Source organism: Apodemus sylvaticus, chromosome 2, assembly GCF_947179515.1.
Source record: "Apodemus sylvaticus chromosome 2, mApoSyl1.1, whole genome shotgun sequence".
Lineage (NCBI taxonomy): Eukaryota > Metazoa > Chordata > Mammalia > Rodentia > Muridae > Apodemus > Apodemus sylvaticus.
Window position 1 is genome coordinate 65,872,249 of NC_067473.1, and position 22,888 is coordinate 65,895,136.

Below are 22,888 nucleotides of genomic sequence, written 5' to 3' on the forward strand. Positions count from 1 at the left end.
AGCACTGAAGTTTAGTAAACCATTTATTTGATATTTCTTCACCAAACATTTCCAAGCTCTCAATAAACATGTTTATATAAAAATGCATACACCCAGGAACAAATAAATAAGAAACATCATCCAGAGATGTATATATGGTAATATATACATATAAATATGAATGCTTCTGATTAAAATGAATTCATTCTATATAAAGTTACTTGTATGTGTGGTTTCAAGCCTGACTATTTGGCACTGGATAACCATTTGGTGTGCTTAGTATGCACTATCCTGGGGAAGATCATGTATTTCAATTCCAGTTTTCCTCAGTTTCATATTGTTCTTTGTGCAGGTTTATATTATTGTAGGTTTTTTTTCTGATCTACAATGATATAGCCATTCGTGTAGTTCATGTTCAATTCATATTTGGGCAGTCTTATTTATGAGACTTTATGGATACATCTTCTTATATTACTAAAGGAGACAATCACATGAAAAACTCCCTAATCTCTTGCTCATATAGTCGTGCCATTCCTACAATGGTCCTGAGCCTTGGATATGGGACTATTTCCCACCTTACAGTACTGGGTCTTCCACAAGTAAATGAAACAAGTTTCCTATGAAGTTAGGGTATGTCTAATAAATTAGGTCATTCTTTTTTATTAATTGTTTCATTTATTTTCATTTCAAATACTGTTCCCCTTCTGGTAAGAAGGCCATTCTTTACTATCTAATCAACTTATACCTGTCTTACAAGGCCAAGATGTAGCAGCAGTCTATATTTCCACTGTTTTTTGCAAAGCCTCCTTTCAAGAAACAACTGTTATCCTTCTCTGCACCATGAAGAGAAGTTTCCTTATCACATGTACCTAACCTACCTACAGAATAGACAAACAGAGCAGAGATAATGTAAGTCTCTGGAATGGGGAAACACACAGCTGTGCTTGTGTAAGAGCAGATGGGGCCTTCCCTAGTACCTCCTTCTCCCTGCACTGGGGTATAAAGGCAGGCTTTCTGAAAGTGGTCACCACCTATCAAAATGAGTACACTTCTGTTCTTGGCCCTTGTGGGAGCTGCTGGTAAGTTCAATGATTTCATTCAAATCCTGGTCTTTCTTCTAAAAGCTATGAAGCCCATGACTTTCACCCTATCAAAACTCTAATGTCCGTTTTCTTCATACAGCAGCAGCTCTGCTTCCAATCTGCTTCAAGTTTCTCTGTAAACCTAAAGTTTATTACTCTTTCCTCACTCATTTACTACGTGATCGGAAATGAAAGCATATGGTGGTTCCAGGATGTGAATCAGCAGTTTTTCTGCATGAGTCCAACATATTGGAGATATTTCAGTTCAGGTTGTCTGTAAAGGAGGAACACTTCTAAATTGAAAGTTGAAATCTTCATTATCATGGAAATTATTATCCTAAAATTCTAACAGGAGTCTGGAATAATGACTTTTTATTAGGAAGGACATTTCTGCATTTCTGCATTTCTGCACACACACACACACACACACACACACACACACACACACACACGCACGCGCACACACACATACCACAATGCAATTAAACTTAAAAACATGCAATTAAACTTAAAAAAAAACTCAATCATCTTCCAGAATAACATTACAACCCTCTGTCCTATATAAAGCCTACTTTTGTGTGTGTGTGTTTGACATCCTGTATTACCTACCGCATTAAAACATTTCTTTTTTTTTTACATTTCTTTTTTTTTATTCGATATATTTTTTATTTACATTTCAAATGATTTCCCCTTTCCTAGCCCCCCCACTCCCAGAAAGTCCCATAAGACCCCTTCTCTCCCCCTGTCCTCCCACCCACCCCTTCCCACTTCCCCGTTCTGGTTTTGCTGAATACTGCTTCATTGAGTCTTTCCAGAACAAGGGGCCACTCTTCCTTTCTTCTTGTACCTCATTTGATGTGTAGATTATGTTTTGGGTAATCCAGGTTTCTAGGTTAATATCCACTTATTAGTGAGTGCATACCATGATTCATCTTTTGGGTCTGGGTTACCTCACTTAGTATGATGTTCTCTAGGTCCATCCATTTGCCTAAGAATTTCATGAATTCATTGTTTCTAATGTCTGAATAGTACTCCATTGTGTAGATATACCACATTTTTTGCATCCACTCTTCTGTTGAGGGATACCTGGGTTCTTTCCAGCATCTGGCAATTATAAATAGGGCTGCTATGAACATAGTAGAGCATGTTTCCTTATTACATGGTGGGGAATCCTCTGGGTATATGCCCAGGAGTGGTATAGCAGGATCTTCTGGAAGTGAGGTGCCCAGTTTTTGGAGGAACCGCCAGACTGATTTCCAGAGTGGTTGTACCAATTTGCAACCCCACCAACAGTGGAGGAGTGTTCCTCTTTCTCCACATCCTTGCCAACACCTGCTGTCTCCTGAATTTTTAATCTTAGTTTTTTTATTTTCTAAAAACTTTGTTTACATTCCAAATGCTTTCCCCTTTCCCAGTTCCCCCCTACCAATATGTCCCATAAGCCTTCTCTCCAACCATTCTCCAATCACCTCCCTCTTTTTCTCTGACCTGGTACTCCCGTACAATGTTGGATCAGGCCTTTCCAGGATCAGGGCCCTCTCCTTGCTTTTTCATAGGATTCATTTGATATGCTACTTGTGTCTTGGGTATTCAAAGCTTCTGGACTAGTTAATATCCACTTATCAGTGATTGCATTCCATGTATATTCTTTTGTGATTGGGTTACCTCACTTAGGATGATATTTTCCAGTTCCAACCATTTGCCTACAAATTTCATGAATTCATTGTTTTTAATTGCTGAGTAGTATTCTATTGTGTAAATATACCATATTTTCTGTATCCATTCCTCCATTAAGGGACATCTGGGTTCTTTTCAGGTTCTGGCTATTATAAATAAGGCTGCTATGAACATAGTGGAGCATATGTTTTTATTGCATGCCGGGGAATCCTCAGGGAATATGCCAAGGAGTGGTATAGCAGGGTCCTCCTGTAGTATCATGTTCAGTTTTCTGAGGAACCACCAGACTGATTTCCTACTTTCTCTTTGTCCTTAACATGTAGATGAGCTATAAAGCTTGTGGGTACATTAATTTCGATATCTTCTGGATATTTTGAAGATACAGTTCAAACTACGTTAAATTTTTTTAAGCTCTGTAAGACACATTAGTTAATGATGACCTGGAGATAAAGGACGGTAGTGAATCAACCATCTCTGCATCCTATTCCTAAGCTGAGAGCATCACTTGTCCTGTCCCTCATAACCTATCAAACTGTAGTTACCTACAGAGTATTTTTCTACTGCATAAGAATTTTAAAATAATAATCTCAAGCATAATGAGGTTTGAAAATTCATTTTAAGAGTATTCTTCTACAGTGCACTCTATGTTGGACAAACATTTATTTAATTTTTCCCTACAGGGAATACAGCATTATCTTCTTGCCTTCTATTATTGTACTTACTAAAGACCCCTAGTCAGAGTTCTGGGGGAGCCACCTTCCAGCTCCCTCATGAATTTTCTCCTCAATAATCTTCTTTTCTTCATTGAAGTTGCTTTCCCTGTGGATGATGATGACAAGATCGTTGGAGGATACACCTGCCAAGAGAATTCTGTCCCCTACCAGGTGTCCCTGAACTCTGGCTACCACTTCTGTGGAGGTTCCCTCATCAATGACCAGTGGGTGGTATCTGCAGCTCACTGCTACAAGTCGTAAGTGATGGTCCCTGACTCTACAGAATACAAACTTGGCCTTTCTGAGAGCAGAGTATGAGATTAGGCAAGAACTAATATTGTAAAGAAATGAAAACAGTCAGAAAAGAAAGATTACCAACTGAAACATGTTTATGAGTTTGAGGAGAGTTAGTATACAGAATAAGAAGCATTTCACACTCTCAAACAATGAAAATTAAATCAGTGATATACATATTGAAAGCAAGGAAAGTTGACTTTGGGATAGAAAGAGCCAAATTCAAAGTCACAAAAAGACTTTCTCAAAGACTAATATTGTCACTGAGAAACACTGAGTTCTAAACTCAGAGTTTTCAGTGAATGTCAATAACCTGTAAGCTTATTAAAACAATGTCTTTTGACTAATTTAATTACTTGGAGAGAATTGAGAGTCAGTTTCTATAATAGATAGTGTTAGACCTGAATACACATCAGTTCAGCCAGTTTTTCATTGAGAAAGACTAGGAAACGAACCTAGAAAGTAAATTCATAGCAAATTGCAAAGTAGCAAAGCTACATGGATCTTGACTGTCTTATCCAACACTTGACTAGACCCATCAGATTAATTATTTTTAAGAGGAGAGGATTTAAGATGGTTTATACTTTACAAAGAGATAGGAAAAAAGAAGAAACAAGGAAATAGTTGTATGCAAAGGGAGGAGATATACTTATGAGGAGATTCCCACAGCAGTCTTTCACACTAAGCATATTCCATTTTTTTTTAAGTAGAAAGGAATTGGGTTTCACAACTGTAGTTGCACATCACAACTATCCTACTTCTGTCTTATTAAGCCAGGCCCCTTCCCCATTTCCAGATATAGTCAGCAAAAAGTGGTCAATACCTATGAGCTATTTGGAGGTAATAGGGTGGCAGATTCTAATATGCTTCTATTTCCAACAGCCGCATCCAAGTAAGACTGGGAGAGCACAACATCAATGTTGTTGAGGGCAATGAGCAGTTTGTCAATGCTGCCAAGATCATCAAGCACCCCAGCTTTAATTCAAGGACCCTGAACAATGACATCATGCTGATCAAGCTCTCTTCCCCTGTGACCCTCAATGCCAGAGTGGCCACTGTGTCTCTGCCCAGCTCCTGTGCACCTGCAGGCACTCAGTGTCTCATCTCTGGCTGGGGCAACACCTTGAGCTTTGGTGGTGAGTAGAACACTTCATCTACTTCCTTCAAAACTTTGCAGAAGCAAGCAAGGTTCTACACTGAAACAATTGGCTCCTAAGATGCAAAACCATTGCAAGTACCCAATAACACCAAGGTCTGTAGTGGGTTCAAGAGATATTTGCATACAAAACGATTTTGTTTTCAGCATATAAACAGAGCAGATGAAGAATGTTCTATTATTAATTCCAGGGAGGACATCAATAATGACTATTCTGAGACCTAAGTTTCTTGTTGAGTCTTAATATCTTGAACAATGTTCCAGGATCCATAGAGTTGTCTCCACTCAAATGCTCATATCTATCCTGGTCTGAATCATTTTCTTTCTTATCCTTTCCTCAAAGTGAACAATCCAGACCTGCTCCAGTGTCTGAATGCCCCTGTGCTGCCTCAGGCTGACTGTGAGGCCTCCTATCCTGGACAGATCACCAATAACATGATCTGTGTTGGCTTCCTGGAGGGAGGCAAAGATTCCTGCCAGGTAATTGGATTCATTTTCCCAAAAATAATTTGTTTTCGTAGGATTGGGATTAGAATGGCCAATTGCACAAGGCAAGAAGGTTCCAGGGAAAAGTGAGGAGGGCTATTCTGGAGTTTATTTCAATATGCCGGCAAGAATAGAGGATGGGCTAACCAAGGGAGGCAAAGCAAGGCTAGAATGGCATCTTCAAGTCAGAGTACTGTGGTCTTTTTTCCTTATGCCTCTAACTTCAATACTGTATTTCTCTCTCCTAGGGTGACTCTGGTGGCCCTGTTGTCTGCAATGGACAGCTCCAGGGCATTGTCTCCTGGGGCTATGGCTGTGCCCTGAAGGACAACCCTGGTGTGTACACCAAGGTCTGCAACTATGTGGACTGGATTCAGAGCACAATTGCTGCCAACTAAACATCCTAATCTCTCTGATGTCAGTATACCAATAAAGTGAATTCTTCCTTACTTTCTGAATCTCTGATCTCTTATTTTGTTCTGTGGGAAATATATCTTATTTAAAGTCATTTCTCTTTACCACTGATATGTGGCGAGTAGCCTACATCTCCAAATATGTTGAATAGAATAGTATTTTAGCAGTAGCTGAAATGATAAAAGCGATTAGGAAAAAAACATGTATCAGAAAGTTCATGTTAAAATGTTCTTGATAGTCTTTTATGTTTATATGCTATTTTTTTTTTTTACTGAACACTTTCATGAACCCATATGTTGTTCAGGAATAAATAATATATTTTAAATTGGAAAATCTTGAATTCAAGTCTCTTTTAAAATTTAATGGATTTAAAATTCATAGGATTTATGGCTGGATGGAATTGTTTGTTGCCTCTCTCGTTTGAAGGCTTGCATAGCACCTTCTGGTATCATAAAAGCCAATCCTCAAAAAGAAGGCATTTACATCAGATCAGCTCAGGGACCTCGAGGTCCTGTGCTTTAAATGTATGGTGTCTTCAACAAAAGGGACTTAAACCTTCCATCTCTGTGGACAACCAAGTGTAATAAGCAACAGTCTATAGTGTTTCAGCAGAGTCTTTGACAACCCTGAGAACTTCTCAAAACAGGGATTTTCAAAGGCAGGGTGTTTATTATCTTGTTAGATGGTGTTTGGCCCTTAGAGGGTATATTCCTAGTACCAGATAGAAAATTTCATTTATTTGATAATATGTGTGAAATATAAATTCATAATACATAATTATATAAAATATACAATATATAATATTACTGTGACATCATGTATTATACTAATATTGTTATGGTATTATTATAATAATATACATAGCATTATATCTAACTATGTATTTATAGTAATATTTATATGTATATATATACACACATACACACACACAAACACACATTTTTAAGAGATTCTTACTGTTTGTTATCTTACATTCCTGAATCTTGTTCTTTATTTATATCAGATGTCCCTCTCTCATCTGTCATTTTCCCCTTTTCCCCAAATAAGATCTCTTGTACTTTGTTAATCTTTCTTCATTGACCTCTCACTTCTCTACCCTAACATTGGCCTCTATTTTTCTTCTTAGGTCTATTTTTCTTATTTTTATATTTATTTCTTATTTATTTATCTTTTACTTTTCCTACATATTCCACAACACATACTCATAATTTAAGATTCATAGCTACGAGCCTACAATGATAGATAGTATTCATCATTTGTCAATTGGTTTTTAGGTTAAGATCTTTTACAGTGTCCAATTAATTGACATGAAAAGTTCATGATCTCATTTTTCAAGAAAATAATCTTCCACATTCTATAGGTACCATATTTCATTATACACTCATTTATTTGAAAGGCATTTAGATTGTTTCAATTTCCTATCTATGATGGCTAACCTGGAGGTAACCTGTCACTCTCTACTTGAACTATTTAAACTCTCAACAAGAGGGAATGTATGACTGATATTGTATCCCTGATTAGAACTATCTAAATAGTCCTATAATTCTTGAGGAAATAGAAGCAGTCATTAAGAGTATCCCAACAAAAAAGCCAGGGCTAGATGGTTTTAGTGCAAAATTCTACCAGACTTTCAAAGAAGAGCTAATACCAATACTCCTCAAACTATTCTATGAAATAGAAACTGAAGGAACACTTCTGAAATTATTCTATAAGACCCTAGTCACATGGTTCTTAAACAACACAAAGAAAGAACTTCAGACCAACCTCCTTTGTGAATATTGATGGGAAAAAGCTCAATAAAATACTTGCAAACCAAATCCAAGAACACAGCCAAAACACCATCCATCATAATGAATCCTAGTGATGGAGGTCTACTTCAATATAGGAAAATCCATCAATGTAATTCATCATATGAATAAACAAAATGTAGACACAGAGAATATAATTTAGAAAGGAAGAAATCAAGGTATCACTATTGACAGATAATAAGTTATTATTCATAAATGACCCATTTGTTTTTTACCAGAGAACTCCTATGGCATATAAACTCTCTTCAACAAAGTGGCTAGACACAAAATTAACTTGAATAAATCAGTAGCCCTTCTTTATACACGTGATAAAAGGTCTGAGAAAAAACTTAGGGAGATAATATTCTTTATCATAGGCACAAATAATATAAAATGTCTGTGTGTAACTATAACCAAGCAAATTAAAGACCTGTATTACAAGAACTTCAACTCTGAAGAAAAATTTTGAGGAAGATGTCAAAAGATGCTCATGGATTCCTAGGATTAATGTATTAAAAATAGCCATTGCAACCAAAAGCAATCAACAGATTCAATGCAATTCCGTGCATTCATAGAATTCAGTGCAAAATTCTGACACAATTCTTTTCATAAATTGAAAGAATAGTCCCCACCTTCATATGGAAAAACAGAGCCAGAACAGCTAAAAAACAATCTTGAATACTAAAAGAAATTCTGGAGGTATCACTATCCCTGTCTTCAAGCTCTTGTACATGGCAATAATAATAAGTACTGCACAGTATTGGTATAGAAACAGACAGGTAAATCAGTATAATTGAATCAAAAATCCAGAAATAAACCCACACACCTAGGGACACTTGATTTTTGATGAAAAAGCCAAAAATCATACAGTGGAAAAAAGCATACATCTTCAAAAAATGGTGCTGGTCCATCTGGATGTCAACATGTAGAAGATTACAAATAGATCCATATTTATCACCTTGCAAAACTCAAGTTCATATGGATCAAAACTTTCAACCTAAAACCAGATACACTAAATCTAATAGTACAGAAAATGCAGAATAGCTTTGAACTCATTGGTATAGGATACACCTTCCTAAACAGAACACCATTGGCTCAGGCACTAAAGTCAGCAACTAATAAATAGAGCCTCATGATACTGAAAAGATTCTGTAAGTCAAAGGACACTGTCAATAGGACAAAATGATAGCCTACATATTTGGAAATGATCTTCACCAACCCAAAATATGTAAAGAACACATATCCAAAATATGTAAAGAACTCAAGAAATTAGACAATGAAAAAATCAAATAACCCAATTAAAAATGGAGTACAAGGCTAAACCAAGAATTCTTATCAGAGGGATCTCAAATGACTGAGAAGCATTCACAGTCTTGTTCAAAGCCCTTGGTCATTAGGGAACTGCAAGTCAGAATGACTCTGAAATTCCACCTTACATGCAACAGAATGGCTAAGATTTAAAACTCAAGGGATAGAACATTCTGATGAGAATGTGGAGCAAACTCCTTTGTAGGTGGGAGTGTAAACTTATACAACTCTGGAAATCAATGTGGGCATACACTCGAAAGATACTCCACCATATTACAAGGACACTTGATCAACAACATTCATAGCACTATTATTCATACTAGACAAAAATGTGAAATAATCAAGATATCTTTCAACTGAAGAATGGATTTTTAAAATGTGGTTCATTTACACAATATAATACTATTAAAAACAAAGACATTATGAAATTTGCAGACAAATGGATGGAAGTAGAAAACAAATTGAGTGTAGTAACCCAGACCCTAAACGACAAGTGAAATGGAAATTTCTAGTATCTTTAACAATTCAGTTGTTATCATTTGACGTTTTTCTGGAAGCTGTCTCATGAGAGATCATGTGAGATTTTACTGAAAACAGACATTTGAGAGGGAATGTGATGTTTAGAAAGAATATAAAGAGAACCCCACAAATATTGTGAGAACACTTTTGCATCACTACACCACTCAAAACTTTGCTTCTTCACTGGTCTTCATTTCTTTTTTTTTTTTTTTTTTTTTTTTTTTTTTTTTTTTTTTTTTCATGTTTATTGGCCGCTTGTTTTTTTTTTTTTTTTTTGTCTTTTTTTTTTATTTGATATAATTTATTTACATTTCAAATGATTTCCCCTTTTCTAGGCCCCCCCCACTCCCCGAAAGTCCCGTAAGCCCCCTTCTCTTCCCCTGTCCTCCCTCCCACCCCTTCCCAGTTCCCCGTTCTGGTTTTGCCAAATACTGTTTCACTGAGTCTTTCCAGAACCAGGGACCACTCCTGCTTTCTTCTTGTATCTCATTTGATGTGTGGATTATGTTTTGGGTATTCCAGTTTTCTAGGTTAATAACCACTTATTAGTGAGTGCATACCATGATTCACCTTTTGAGTCTGGGTTACCTCACTTAGTATGATGTTCTCTAGCTCCATCCATTTGCCTAAGAATTTCATGAATTCATTGTTTCTAATGGCTGAATAGTACTCCATTGTGTAGATATACCACATTTTTTGTATCCACTCTTCTGTTGAGGGATACCTGGGTTCTTTCCAGCATCTGGCAATTATAAATAGGGCTGCTATGAACATAGTAGAGCATGTATCCTTATTACATGGTGGGGAATCCTCTGGGTATATGCCCAGGAGTGGTATAGCAGGATCTTCTGGAAGTGAGGTGCCCAGTTTTCGGAGGAACCGCCAGACTGCTTTCCAGAGTGGTTGTACCAATTTGCAACCCCACCAGCAGTGGAGGAGTGTTCCTCTTTCTCCGCACCCTCTCCAACACCTGCTGTCTCCTGAATTTTTAATCTTAGCCATTCTGACTGGTGTAAGATGAAATCTTAGGGTTGTTTTGATTTGCATTTCCCTAATGACTAATGAAGTGGAGCATTTTTTAAGATGCTTCTCCGCCATCCGAAGTTCTTCAGGTGAGAATTCTTTGTTTAACTCTGTACCCCATTTTTTAATAGGGTTGTTCGGTTTTCTGGAGTCTAACTTCTTGAGTTCTTTATATATATTGGATATTAGCCCTCTATCTGATGTAGGATTGGTGAAGATCTTTTCCCAATTTGTTGGTTGCCGATCTGTCCTCTTGATGGTGTCCTTTGCCTTACAGAAACTCTGTAACCTTATGAGGTCCCATTTGTCAATTCTTGCTCTTAGAGCATACGCTATTGGTGTTCTGTTCAGAAACTTTCTCCCTGTACCGATGTCCTCAAGGGTCTTCCCCAGTTTCTTTTCTATTAGCTTCAGAGTGTCTGGCTTTATGTGGAGGTCCTTGATCCATTTGGATTTGAGCTTAGTACAAGGAGACAAGGATGGATCAATTCGCATTCTTCTGCATGCTGACCTCCAGTTGAACCAGCACCATTTGTTGAAAAGGCTATCTTTTTTCCATTGGATGTTTTCAGCCTCTTTGTCGAGGATCAAGTGGCCATAGGTGTGTGGGTTCATTTCTGGATCTTCAATCCTGTTCCATTGATCCTCCTGCCTGTCACTGTACCAATACCATGCAGTTTTTAACACTATTGCTCTGTAGTATTGCTTGAGGTCAGGGATACTGATTCCCCCAGATTTTCTCTTGTTGCTGAGAATAGTTTTAGCTATCCTGGGTTTTTTGTTGTTCCAGATGAATTTGATAATTGCTCTTTCTAACTCTGTGAAGAATTGAGTTGGGATTTTGATGGGTATTGCATTGAATCTGTATAGTGCTTTAGGCAAAATGGCCATTTTAACTATATTGATTCTACCGATCCATGAGCATGGGAGGTTTTCCCATTTTTTGAGGTCTTCTTCCATTTCCTTCTTCAGAGTCTTGAAGTTCTTGCCATACAGATCTTTCGCATGTTTGGTAAGAGTCACCCCAAGATACTTTATACTGTTTGTGGCTATTGTGAAGGGGGTCATTTCCCTAATTTCTTTCTCAGCCTGCTTATCTTTTGAGTATAGGAAGGCCACTGATTTGCTTGAGTTGATTTTGTAACCTGCCACTTTGCTGAAGTTGTTTATCAGCTGTAGGAGCTCTCTAGTGGAGTTCTTTGGGTCACTTAGGTAGACGATCATGTCGTCTGCAAATAATGATAGTTTGACTTCCTCCTTTCCAATTTGTATCCCTTTGACCTCCTTATGTTGTCGAATTGCCCGAGCTAGTACCTCAAGTACAATATTGAAAAGATAAGGAGAAAGGGGGCAGCCTTGTCTGGTCCCTGATTTCAGTGGGATTGCTTCAAGTTTCTCTCCGTTTAGTTTGATGCTGGCTACCGGTTTGCTGTATATTGCTTTTACTATGTTTAGGTATGGGCCTTGAATTCCTGTTCTCTCCAAGACTTTAAGCATGAAAGGATGCTGAATTTTGTCAAATGCTTTTTCAGCATCCAATGAAATGACCATGTGGTTTTGTTCTTTGAGTTTGTTTATGTAGTGGATTGTATTGATGGATTTCCGTATATTGAACCAACCCTGCATTCCCGGGATAAAGCCTACTTGATCATGGTGGATGATCGTTTTCATGTGTTCTTGGATTCGGTTGGCAAGAATTTTGTTGAGTATTTTTGCATCGATGTTCATAAGGGAAATTGGTCTGAAGTTCTCTTTCTTTGTTGGATCTTTGTGTGGCTTTGGTATCAGCGTAATTGTGGCTTCGTAGAAGGAATTGGGTAGTTTTCCTTCTGTTTCTATTTTGTGGAATAGTTTGAAGAGTATTGGTGTTAACTCTTCTTTGAAGGTCTGGTAGAATTCTGCACTGAAACCATCTGGTCCTGTGCTTTTTTTGGTTGGAAGACTTTCTATGACTCCTTCTATTTCTTTAGGCTTTATGGGACTGTTTAGATGGTCTAGTTGGTCCTGATTTAATTTTGGTATTTGGTATCTGTCAAGGAAATTGTCCATTTCCTCCAGATTCTCCAGTTGTGTTGAGTACAGGCTCTTGTAGTAGGATCTGATGATTTTTTGGATTTCCTCAGTTTCCGTTGTTATGTCTCCTTTTTCATTTCTAAGTTTGTTAATTTGGATACTTTCTCTGTGCCCTTTGGTCAGTCTGGCTAAGGGTTTATCTATCTTGTTGATTTTCTCAAAGAACCAGCTCCTAGTTTTGTTGATTTTTTGTATGGTTCTCTTTGTTTCTACTTGATTGATTTCGGCCCTGAGTTTGATGATTTCCTGCCTTCTACTCCTCCTGGGTGAAATAGCTTCTTTTTGTTCTAGGGCTTTCAGGTGTGTCATTAAGTTGGTAATGTATGCTCTCTCCATTTTCTTTTTGGAGGCACTCAGGGCTATGAGTTTTCCTCTTAGCACTGCTTTCATTGTGTCCCATAGATTTGGGTATGTTGTGTTTTCATTTTCATTGTGTTCTAAAAAGTCTTTAATTTCTTTCTTTATTTCTTCCTTGACCAAGGTGTCATTGAGTAGAGTATTGTTCAATTTCCACGTGTATGTGGGTTTTCTGTTGTTTCTGTTGCTATTGAAGACCACTTTTATTCCATAGTGATCAGATAGGAGGCATGGGATTAGTTCTATCTTTTTATATTTGTTGAGGTCTGTCTTGTGACCAATTATATGGTCGATTTTGGAGAAGGTACCATGAGGTGCTGAAAAAAAGGTATATTCTTTTGTTTTAGGATAGAATGTTCTATATATATCAGTTAAGTCTAATTGGTCCAAAGCTTCAATTAGTTTCATTGTGTCCTTGTTTAGTTTCTGTTTTCCTGATCGGTCCATTGAGGAAAGTGCAGTGTTGAAGTCACCCACAATTATTGTGTTAGGTGTAATGTGTGCTTTGAGTTTTAATAAAGTTTCTTTTATGAAAGAGGGTGCCCTTGCATTTGGAGCATAGATGTTCAGGATTGAGAGTTCTTCTTGTTGTATTTTTCCTTTGACCAGCAAGAAGTGTCCCTCAGAGTCTCTTTTGATGACTTTGGGTTGAAAGTCAATTTTATCTGATATTAAAATGGCTACTCCAGCTTGTTTCCTGAGACCATTTGCTTGTAAAATTGTCTTCCAGCCTTTTACTCTAAGGTAGTGTTTGTCTTTGACCCTGAGGTGTGTTTCCTGTAAGCAGCAAAATGTAGGGTCCTGTTTACGTATCCAGTCAGTTAGTCTGTGTCTTTTTATTGGGGCATTGAGTCCATTGATGTTAAGAGATATTAAGGAATAGTGATTGTTACTTCCTATCATTTTTGACGTTATTTTTTAAATTTGATTGCTTAACTTCTTTTGGGTTTGATGAAAGGTTACTATCTTGCTTTTTTCAGGGTGGAGTTTCCCTCCTTGTATTGGTGTTGTCCTCCTATTATCCTTTTTAGGGCTGGGTTTGTGGATAGATATTGGGTGAACTTGGTTTTGTCGTGAAATATCTTAGTTTCTCCATCTATGGTGATTGAGAGTTTTGCTGGATATAGTAGTTTTGGTTGGCATTTGTGTTCTCTTAGAGTCTGCATGAGATCTGCCCAGGACCTTCTAGCCTTCATAGTCTCAGGTGAAAAGTCTGCTGTGATTCTGATAGGTCTTCCTTTATATGTTACTTGGCCTTTTTCTCTTACTGCCTTTAGTATTCTTTCTTTGTTTAGAACATTTGGTGTTTTGATTATTATGTGACGGGAAGTATTTCTGTTCTGGTCCAGTCTGTTTGGAGTTCTGTAGGCTTCTTGTATATTCATGGGCATCTCTCTCTTTAGGTTAGGGAAGTTTTCTTCCATAATTTTATTGAAGATATTTGCTGGCCCTTTAAGTTGTAAATCTTCACTCTCATCTATGCCTATAATCCTTAGGTTTGGTCTTCTCATTGTGTCCTGGATTTCCTGGATATTTTGGGTTACAAGCTTTTTGCACTTTGCATTTTCTTTAACTGTTGAGTCCATGGTTTCTATGGAATCTTCAGCATCTGAGATTCTTTCTTCTATCTCTTGTATTCTGTTATTGATATTTGCATCTCTGTCCCCTGATTTCTTCCCAAGGCTTTCTATCTCCAAAGTTGTCTCCCTTTGAGTTTTCTTAGTTGTTTCTACTTCTGATTTTAGATCCTGGATGGTTTTGCTTAGCTCCTTCCCTTGCATGTTTGTGTTTTCCTGTAATTCTTTAAGAGATTTTTGTGTTTCCTCTTTCATGAGCTCAGCCTGTTGACCAAAGTTCTCCTGTATTTCTTTAAGAGATTTTTGTGTTTCGTCTTTCATGACCTCAGCCTGTTGAGCAAAGTTCTCCTGTATTTCTTTAAGTGTTTTTTGCATTTCCTCCTTGTTGGCTTTTGTATTCTCCTGGATTTCTTTCAATGATTTTTGTGTTTCCCTTGCAAGGGCTTCTAACTTTTGATCCATTTTCTCCTCAATGTCCTTCATGTGTTCCTGTACCAGCATCATGACCAGTGATTTTAAATCCAAATCTTGTTTTACTGGTGTGATGGGGTATCCAGGACTTGCTGGTAGAGGAGAATTTGGTTCAGATGTTGCCATATTGCCTTGATTTCTGTTAGTGACGTTTCTGCGTTTGCCTTTTGCCATCTAGCTCTCACTGGTGTTACTTGGTCTTGTCAGTGCTGGACTCACCAGTGCAAGCTGCCCCTTCCCCGTTGGCCTCTGGTGCACAGCTTACACTCTGCACTGCCTATAGACAGGGTGCTGTTGTCCAGGCTGTTCAGATCCCGAAGCAGGCACCTGAAGGCTCCCGCTGGGGCCCGCAGGATTTATTGGAGCACACCGACTTCTCCCAGCTGGCCGCCCGGAAGCCCCCACTAGCCTCTTGAGGGACCTGGAGATGTGGCGGCCACCAGGCTGATCTGAAGCGGAGAGAGTTGAGCTGGGGGCTTCTGCCTGAGGCCTTGCCCCAGATTGTGTCTGTGGACCAGGTGGAACCCGTGTGCACCCCCAGGGAGCTCCGAAGGTGAATGTTGCTGTGACCTCCCCTGTGCTCCGCTCACTCCGCTGGGCAGCCGATTTCCCCAACCGGGCTGGTGCACACTAGGTTAGCCTTGTCGCCTGGGCCCTGAGTCCAGGCAAACGCCTGGGAGGCCAAGGTCCGAGCAAAGTTCCCCTAGGGCTATGTCTGTTATTTGGGTCCACCAGGTGACCCGGATGGCGGGCGTGCGCGTCCGCGCTCCGCGAAAGCACCGGGAGAGTCTGTTGTGCTAATAACCTCCTGGGCTGGTTGACACACAGATGGCCCACCAAGCCGCCCAGTTCTTGGGGTCAGTCCTGTGCCTTTTGGGGCCTAGACCCCCGTTTTGTTAGCCTCAGGCTACGCTTGTTAGCAGTCTCTGCCCTCCCGAGCACTCTGGCTCCTGTAGGCAAAATGGCGGCGCGTGCACCGGCCGGGGCAAAAAAAAAAAAAAACTCCTGGCTGGGTTGGCGCCCCGATGGCCACTCGAACAGCCCAGGGCCTGGGTGCAGGACAACGCCCGTCTGGCTCAGACCCCTGCGGTGTTGGGCCTAGGATTATGTTTGTGTACCTCAGTCTGACCGATCTCTGGAGCCCGGGATCAAGATGGCGGTGAGTCTCTCCTGACTGGCGGGCAGCCGAGTTCTGAAGTGGCTTCCCTGCAGCGAAAGGCTCCGCAGAACCGCAGTTGCTTGCCGCCCGGCTGGTCAGCGAAGGTCAGTGGTCGTGGGCGCAGGGCCTAACTGGACCCTGTGTCGCCTTGGTTCCACCGCTGATGGCCCTTCAGCTGGAGCAGCCACTGCTACCGCCGCCGCCGCCGCCGCCGCCGCCGCCGCCGCCGCCGACTGGTCTTCATTTCATAGAGAGAAAATCAGCAAAAAAACTTGCCATCTTCTGACTCCTTCTGGCCATTTCCACTGATTTGTGCCTATTCTGTGGAGCCTTGCTGCCTTGCCTGGATCATGTGACGACTACCTATTCATGTTGCATGTTTGCTATTGAACTGCAGTGCTGGTATTGTGACAAGGAAGAGTAGAATCACAGGTGCACAGGGTCACAGAGGAAGAAAGCTTGATCAGCATGATGTCATTGTTCAGGGTCTTCCTAAACAAAGTCAGGGTGCTTGATGATCTTGGCAGCATTGACAAACTGCTCATTGCCCTCAAGGACATTGATGCTGTGTTCTCCCAGTCTCACTTGGATGCTGCTGTTGGGAAGAGGAGGAATGCGACAGTCATTTTCTCTAAGAATCAAGACATCACAATTTGCTCAAGCTCCTCACTCTTTTGTAATTGTGATAATTACATCCTGGGGAAAATATGGATAGTGGAGAGTTTTGTTTGACACTGTCTCCATTCTTTTATTTTTTTTTAGAGAGAGAGAGAGAGAGAGAGAGAGAGAGAGAGAGTGATGATGTACTGGTGATGAGGTAAGAACTGCATGTAGACTGCTCTTTTATTTTTGGCTTTACCAAAATGCATTTTATTAAATGCTATGAAGCAGATTGCTAGCGTTTGCAGCTTTTTATTTTATTTTATTTTATTTATTTGATATAATTTTTATTTACATTTCAAATGATTTCCCCTTTTCTAGCCCCTTACTCCCCGAAAGTCCCATAAGCCCCTTTCTCTTCCCCTGTCCTCCCACCCACACCTTCCCACTTCCCTGTTCTGGTTTTGCCGAATACTGCTTCACTGAGTCTTTTCAGAACAAGGGGCCACGCCTCCTTTCTTCTTGTACCTCATTTGATGTGTGGGTTATGTTTTGGGTATTCCAGTTTTCTAGGTTAATATCCACTTATTAGTGAGTGCATACCATGAGTCACCTTTTGAGTCTGGGTTACCTCACTTAGTATGATATTCTCTAGCTCCATCCATTTGCCTAAGAATTTCATGAATTCATTCTTTCTAATGATTGAGTAGTACTCCATTGTGTAGATATACCACATTTTTTGCATCCACTGTTCTGTTGAGGGATACCTGGGTTCTTTCCAGCTTCTGGCAATTATAAGAAGCGCTGCTATGAACATAGTAGAGCATGTATCCTTATTACATGGTGGGGAATCCTCTGGGTCTATGCCCAGGAGTGGTATAGCAGGATCTTCTGGAAGTGAGGTGCCCAGTTTTCGGAGGAACCGCCAGACTGATTTCCAGAGTGGTTGTACCAATTTGCAACCCCACCAGCAGTGGAGGAGTGTTCCTCTTTCTCCACACCCTCTCCAACACCTGCTGTCTCCTGAATTTTTAATCTTAGCCATTCTGATTGGTGTAAGGTGAAATCTCAGGGTTGTTTTGATTTGCATTTCCCTAATGACTAATGAAGTTGAGCATTTTTTAAGATGCTTCTCCGCCATCCGAAGTTCTTCAGGTGAGAATTCTTTGTTTAACTCTGTACCCCATTTTTAATAGGGTTGTTTGGTTTTCTGGAGTCTAACTTCTTGGGTTCTTTATATATATTGGATATTAGCCCTCTATCTGATGTAGGATTGGTGAAGATCTTTACCCAATTTGTTGGTGGCCGATTTGTCTTCTTGATGGTGTTCTTTGCCTTACAGAAACTTTGTAATTTTATGAGGTCCCATTTGTCAATTCTTGATCTTAGAGCATATGCTATTGGTGTTCTGTTCATAAACTTTCTCCCTGTACCGATGTCCTCAAGGGTCTTCCCCAGTTTCTTTTCTATTAGCTTCAGAGTGTCTGGCTTTATGTGAAGGTCCTTTATCCATTTGGATTTGAGCTTAGTACAAGGAGACCAGGATGGATCAATTCGCATTCTTCTGCATGCTGACCTCCAGTTGGACCAGCACCATTTGTTGAAAAGGCTATCTTTTTTCCATTGGATGTTTTCAGCCTCTTTGTTGAGGATCAAGTGGCCATAGGTGTGTGGGTTCATTTCTGGATCTTCAATCCTGTTCCATTGATCCTCCTGCCTGTCACTGTACCAATACCATGCAGTTTTTAACACTATTGCTCTGTAGTATTGCTTGAGGTCAGGGATACTGATTCCCCCAGATTTTCTTTTGTTGCTGAGAATAGTTTTAGCTATCCTGGGTTTTTTGTTGTTCCAGATGAATTTGATAATTGCTCTTTCTAACTCTGTGAAGAATTGAATTGGGATTTTCATGGGTATTGCATTGAATCTGTATATTGCTTTTGGCAAAATGGCCATTTTAACTATATTGACTCTACCGATCCATGATCATGGGAGGTTTGCCCATTTTTTTGAGGTCTTCTTCCATTTCCTTCTTCAGAGTCTTGAAGTTCTTGTCATACAGATCTTTCACATGTTTGGTAAGAGTCACCCCAAAATACTTTATACTGTTTGTGGCTATTGTGAAGAGGGTCATTTCCCTAATTTCTTTCTCAGCCTGCTTATCCTTTGAGTATAGGAAGGCCACTGATTTGCTTGAGTTGATTTTATAACCTGCCACTTTGCTGAAGTTGTTTATCAGCTGTAGGAGCTCTCTAGTGGAGTTTTTTGGGTCACTTAGGTAGACTATCATGTCATCTGCAAATAATGATAGTTTGACTTCTTACTTTCCAATTTGTATCCCTTTGACCTCCTTATGTTGTCGAATTGCCCGAGCTAGTACCTCAAGTACAATATTGAAAAGATAAGGAGAAAGGGGGAAGCCTTGTCTGGTCCCTGATTTCAGTGGGATTGCTTCAAGTTTCTCTCCATTTAGTTTGATGTTGGCTACCGGTTTGCTGTATATTGCTTTTACTATGTTTAGGTATGGGCCTTGAATTCCTGTTCTCTCCAAGACTTTAAGCATGAAAGGATGCTGAATTTTGTCAAATGCTTTTTCAGCATCCAATGAAATGACCATGTGGTTTTTTTCTTTGAGTTTGTTTATGTAGTGGATTGTATTGATGGATTTCCATATATTGAACCAACCCTGCATTCCCGGGATAAAGCCTACTTGATCATGATGGATGATCGTTTTGATGTGTTCTTGGATTCGGTTGGCAAGAATTTTATTGAGTGTTTTTGCATCGATGTTCATAAGGGAAATTGGTCTGAAGTTCTCTTTCTTTGTTGGATCTTTGTGTGGTTTGGGTATCAGCGTAATTGTGGATTCATAGAAGGAATTGGGTAGTGTTCCTTCTGTTTCTATTTTGTAGAATAGTTTGAAGAGTATTGGTGTTAACTCTTCTTTGAAGGTCTGATAGAATTCTGCACTGAAACCATCTGGTCCTGTGCTTTTTTTGGTTGGAAGATTTTCTATGACTCCTTCTATTTCTTTAGGCTTTATGGGACTGTTTAGATGTCCTAGTTGGTCCTGATTTAATTTTGGTATTTGGTATCTGTCAAGGAAATTGTCCATTTCCTCCAGATTCTCCAGTTGTGTTGAGTACAGGCTCTTGCAGTAGGATCTGATGATTTTTTGCATTTCCTCAGTTTCCATTGTTATATCTCCCTTTTCATTTCTAAGTTTGTTAATTTGGATACTTTCTCTGTGCCCTTTGGTCAGTCTGGCTAAGGGTTTATCTATCTTGTTGATTTTCTCAAAGAACCAGCTCCTGGTTTTGTTGATTCTTTGTATGGTTCTCTTTGTTTCTACTTGATTGATTTCGGCCCTGAGTTTGATGATTTCCTGCCTTCTACTCCTCCTGGGTGAAATAGCTTCTTTTTGTTCCAGGGCTTTCAGGTGTGTCATTAAGCAGGTAATGTACGCTCTCTCCATTTTCTTTTTGGAGGCACTCCGAGCTATGAGTTTTCCTCTTAGCACTGCTTTCCTTGTGTCCCATAGATTTCGATATGTTGTGTTTTCATTTTCATTGTGTTCTAAAAAGTCTGTAATTTTTTGCTTATTTCTTCCTTGACCAAGTTATCATTGAGTAGAATATTGATCAGTTTCCACGTGTATGTGGGTTTTCTGTTGTTTTTGTTGCTATTGAAGACCACTTTTACTCCATAGTGATCTGATAGGAGGCATGGGATTAGTTCGATCTTCTTATATTTGTTGAGGTCTGTCTTGTGACCAATTATATGTTCGATTTTGGAGAAGGTACCATGAGGTGCTGAGAAAAGGTATATTCTTTTGCTTTAGGATAGAATGTTCTATATATTTCTGTTAAATCTAATTGTTCCAAAGCTTCATTTAGTTTCATTGTGTCCCTGTTTAGTTTCTGTTTTCCTGATCGGTCCATTGAGGAAAGCGCAGTGTTGAAGTCACCCACAATTATTGTGTCAGGTGCAATGTGTGCTTTGAGTTTTAATAAAGTTTCTTTTATGAAAGAGGGTGCCCTTGCATTTGGAGCATAGATGTTCAGGATTGAGAGTTCTTCTTGTTGTATTTTTCCTTTGACCAGCAAGAAGTTTCTCTCAGAGTCTCTTTTGATGACTTTGGGTTGAAAGTCAATTTTATCTGATATTAAAATGGCTACTCCAGCTTGTTTCCTGAGACCATTTGCTTGTAAAATTGTCTTCCAGCCTTTTACTCTAAGGTAGTGTTTGTCTTTGACCCTGAGGTGTGTTTCCTGTAAGCAGCAAAATGTAGGGTCCTGTTTATGTATCCAGTCAGTAAGTCTGTGTCCTTTTATTGGGGCATTAAGTCCATTGATGTTAAGAGATATTAAGGAATAGTGATTGCTACTACCTATCATTTTTGACGTCATTTTTAAAATTTGATTGCTTAACTTCTTTAGGGTTTGATGAAAGGTTACTATCTTGCTTTTTCCAGGGTGAAGTTTTCCTCCTTGTATTGGTGTTTTTCTCCTATTATCCTTTGTAGGGTTGGGTTTGTGGATAGATATTGGGTAAACTTGGTTTTGTCATGAAATATCTTAGTTTCTCCATCTACGGTGATTGAGAGTTTTGCTGGATATAGTAGATTTGGCTGGCATTTGTGTTCTCTTAGAGTCTGCATGAGATCTGCCCAGGACCTTCTAGCCTTCATAGTCTCAGGTGAAAAGTCTGCTGTGATTCTGATAGGTCTTCCTTTATATGTTACTTGGCCTTTTTCTCTTACTGCCTTTAATATTCTTTCTTTGTTTAGAACATTTGGTGTTTTGATTATTATGTGACGGGAAGTATTTCTGTTCTGGTCCAGTCTGTTTGGAGTTCTGTAGGCTTCTTGTATATTCATGGGCATCTCTCTCTTTAGGTTAGGGAAGTTTTCTTCCATAATTTTATTGAAGATATTTGCTGGCCCTTTAAGTTCTAAATCTTCACTCTCATCTATGCCTATAATCCTTAGGTTTGGTCTTCTCATTGTGTCCTGGATTTCCTGGATATTTTGGGTTACAAGCTTTTTGCATTTTGCATTTTCTTTAACTGTTGAGTCCATGGTTTCTATGGAATCTTCAGCATCTGAGATTCTTTCTTCTATCTCTTGTATTCTGTTGTTGATATTTGCATCTCTGTCCCCTGATTTCTTCCCAAGGCTTTCTATCTCCAAAGTTGTCTCCCTTTGAGTTTTCTTAGTTGTTTCTACTTCTGATTTTAGATCCTGGATGGTTTTGCTTAGCTCCTTCACTTGCTTGTTTGTGCTTTCCTCTAATTCTTTAAGAGATTTTTGTGTTTCCTCTTTCATGACCTCAGCCTGTTGACCAAAGTTCTCCTGTATTTCTTTAAGTGTTTTTTGCGTTTCCTCCTTGTTGGCTTTTGTATTCTCCTGGATTTCTTTCAATGATTTTTGTGTTTCCCTTGCAAGGGCTTCTAACTTTTGATCCATTTTCTCCTGAATTTCTTTAAGTATGTCCGTCATGTGTTCCTGTACCAGCATCATGACCAGTGATTTTAAATCCAAATCTTGTTTTACTGGTGTGATGGGGTATCCAGGACATTCTGGTAGAAGAGAATTGGGTTCAGATGTTGCCATATTGCCTTGATTTCTGTTAGTGACGTTCCTGCGTTTGCCTTTTGCCATCTAGTTCTCACTGGTGTTATTTGGTCTTGTCAGTGCTGGACTCACCAGTGCAAGTGCCCCTTCCCAGGTGGCCTCTGGTGCACAGCTTACCTCCTGCACTGCCTGGAGACAGGGTGCTGTTGCCCAGGCTGTTCAGATCCCGAAGCAGACACCCGAAGGCTCCCGCTGGTGCCCGCTGGATTCACTGGAGCACACTGTCTTCTCCCTGCTGGCCGCCCGGAAGCCTCTCTTGCCTCTTTTTTTTTATGATATATTTATTTACATTTCAAATGATTTCCCCTTTTCTGGACCTCCACTCTCCAAAAGTCCCATCAGTCCCCTTCCCTCCCCATGTTTTCCCACCCAACCCTTCCCACTTCCCTGTTCTGATTTTGCTCTATACTGCGTCACTGAGTCTTTTCAGAACAAGGGGCCACTCCTCCGTTCTTCTTGTACTTCATTTGATGTGTGGATTATGTTTTGGGTATTCCAGTTTTCTAGGTTAATATCCACTTATTAAGGACCTGGAGATGTGGTTTTGCTGCCCAGGCTGATCTGGATCTGGAAGCGGA

At 39.6% G+C, this 22,888-nt stretch overlaps 2 protein-coding genes across 9 annotated transcripts in view; one reads left to right on the plus strand and one right to left on the minus strand.

Annotated features, from left to right (window-relative positions):
* LOC127678521 (anionic trypsin-2) overlaps positions 1–22,888 on the plus strand; it is a 238,581-nt gene that overhangs the window by 98,419 nt on the left and 117,274 nt on the right. Inside the window, exons 1-5 of one of the 6 annotated variants that reach the window (XM_052173531.1) lie at positions 954–1,058; positions 3,549–3,708; positions 4,628–4,881; positions 5,245–5,381; positions 5,636–5,836. The exons of 3 other annotated variants lie outside the window; for them this stretch is intronic. In XM_052173531.1, the coding sequence (XP_052029491.1) occupies positions 1,019–1,058; positions 3,549–3,708; positions 4,628–4,881; positions 5,245–5,381; positions 5,636–5,785 (741 nt within the window). In that variant the 5' untranslated portion in view covers positions 954–1,018 and the 3' untranslated portion in view covers positions 5,786–5,836. Of the gene's footprint in view, positions 1–952; positions 1,059–3,548; positions 3,709–4,627; positions 4,882–5,244; positions 5,382–5,635; positions 5,837–22,888 lie in introns of those variants that run through there. 2 more of the 6 variants (XM_052173536.1, XM_052173532.1) reach the window with 2 other exon arrangements.
* The window catches only part of LOC127678523 (anionic trypsin-2-like), a 204,748-nt gene that overhangs the window by 80,644 nt on the left and 101,216 nt on the right, over positions 1–22,888 (minus strand). The window lies entirely within an intron of this gene.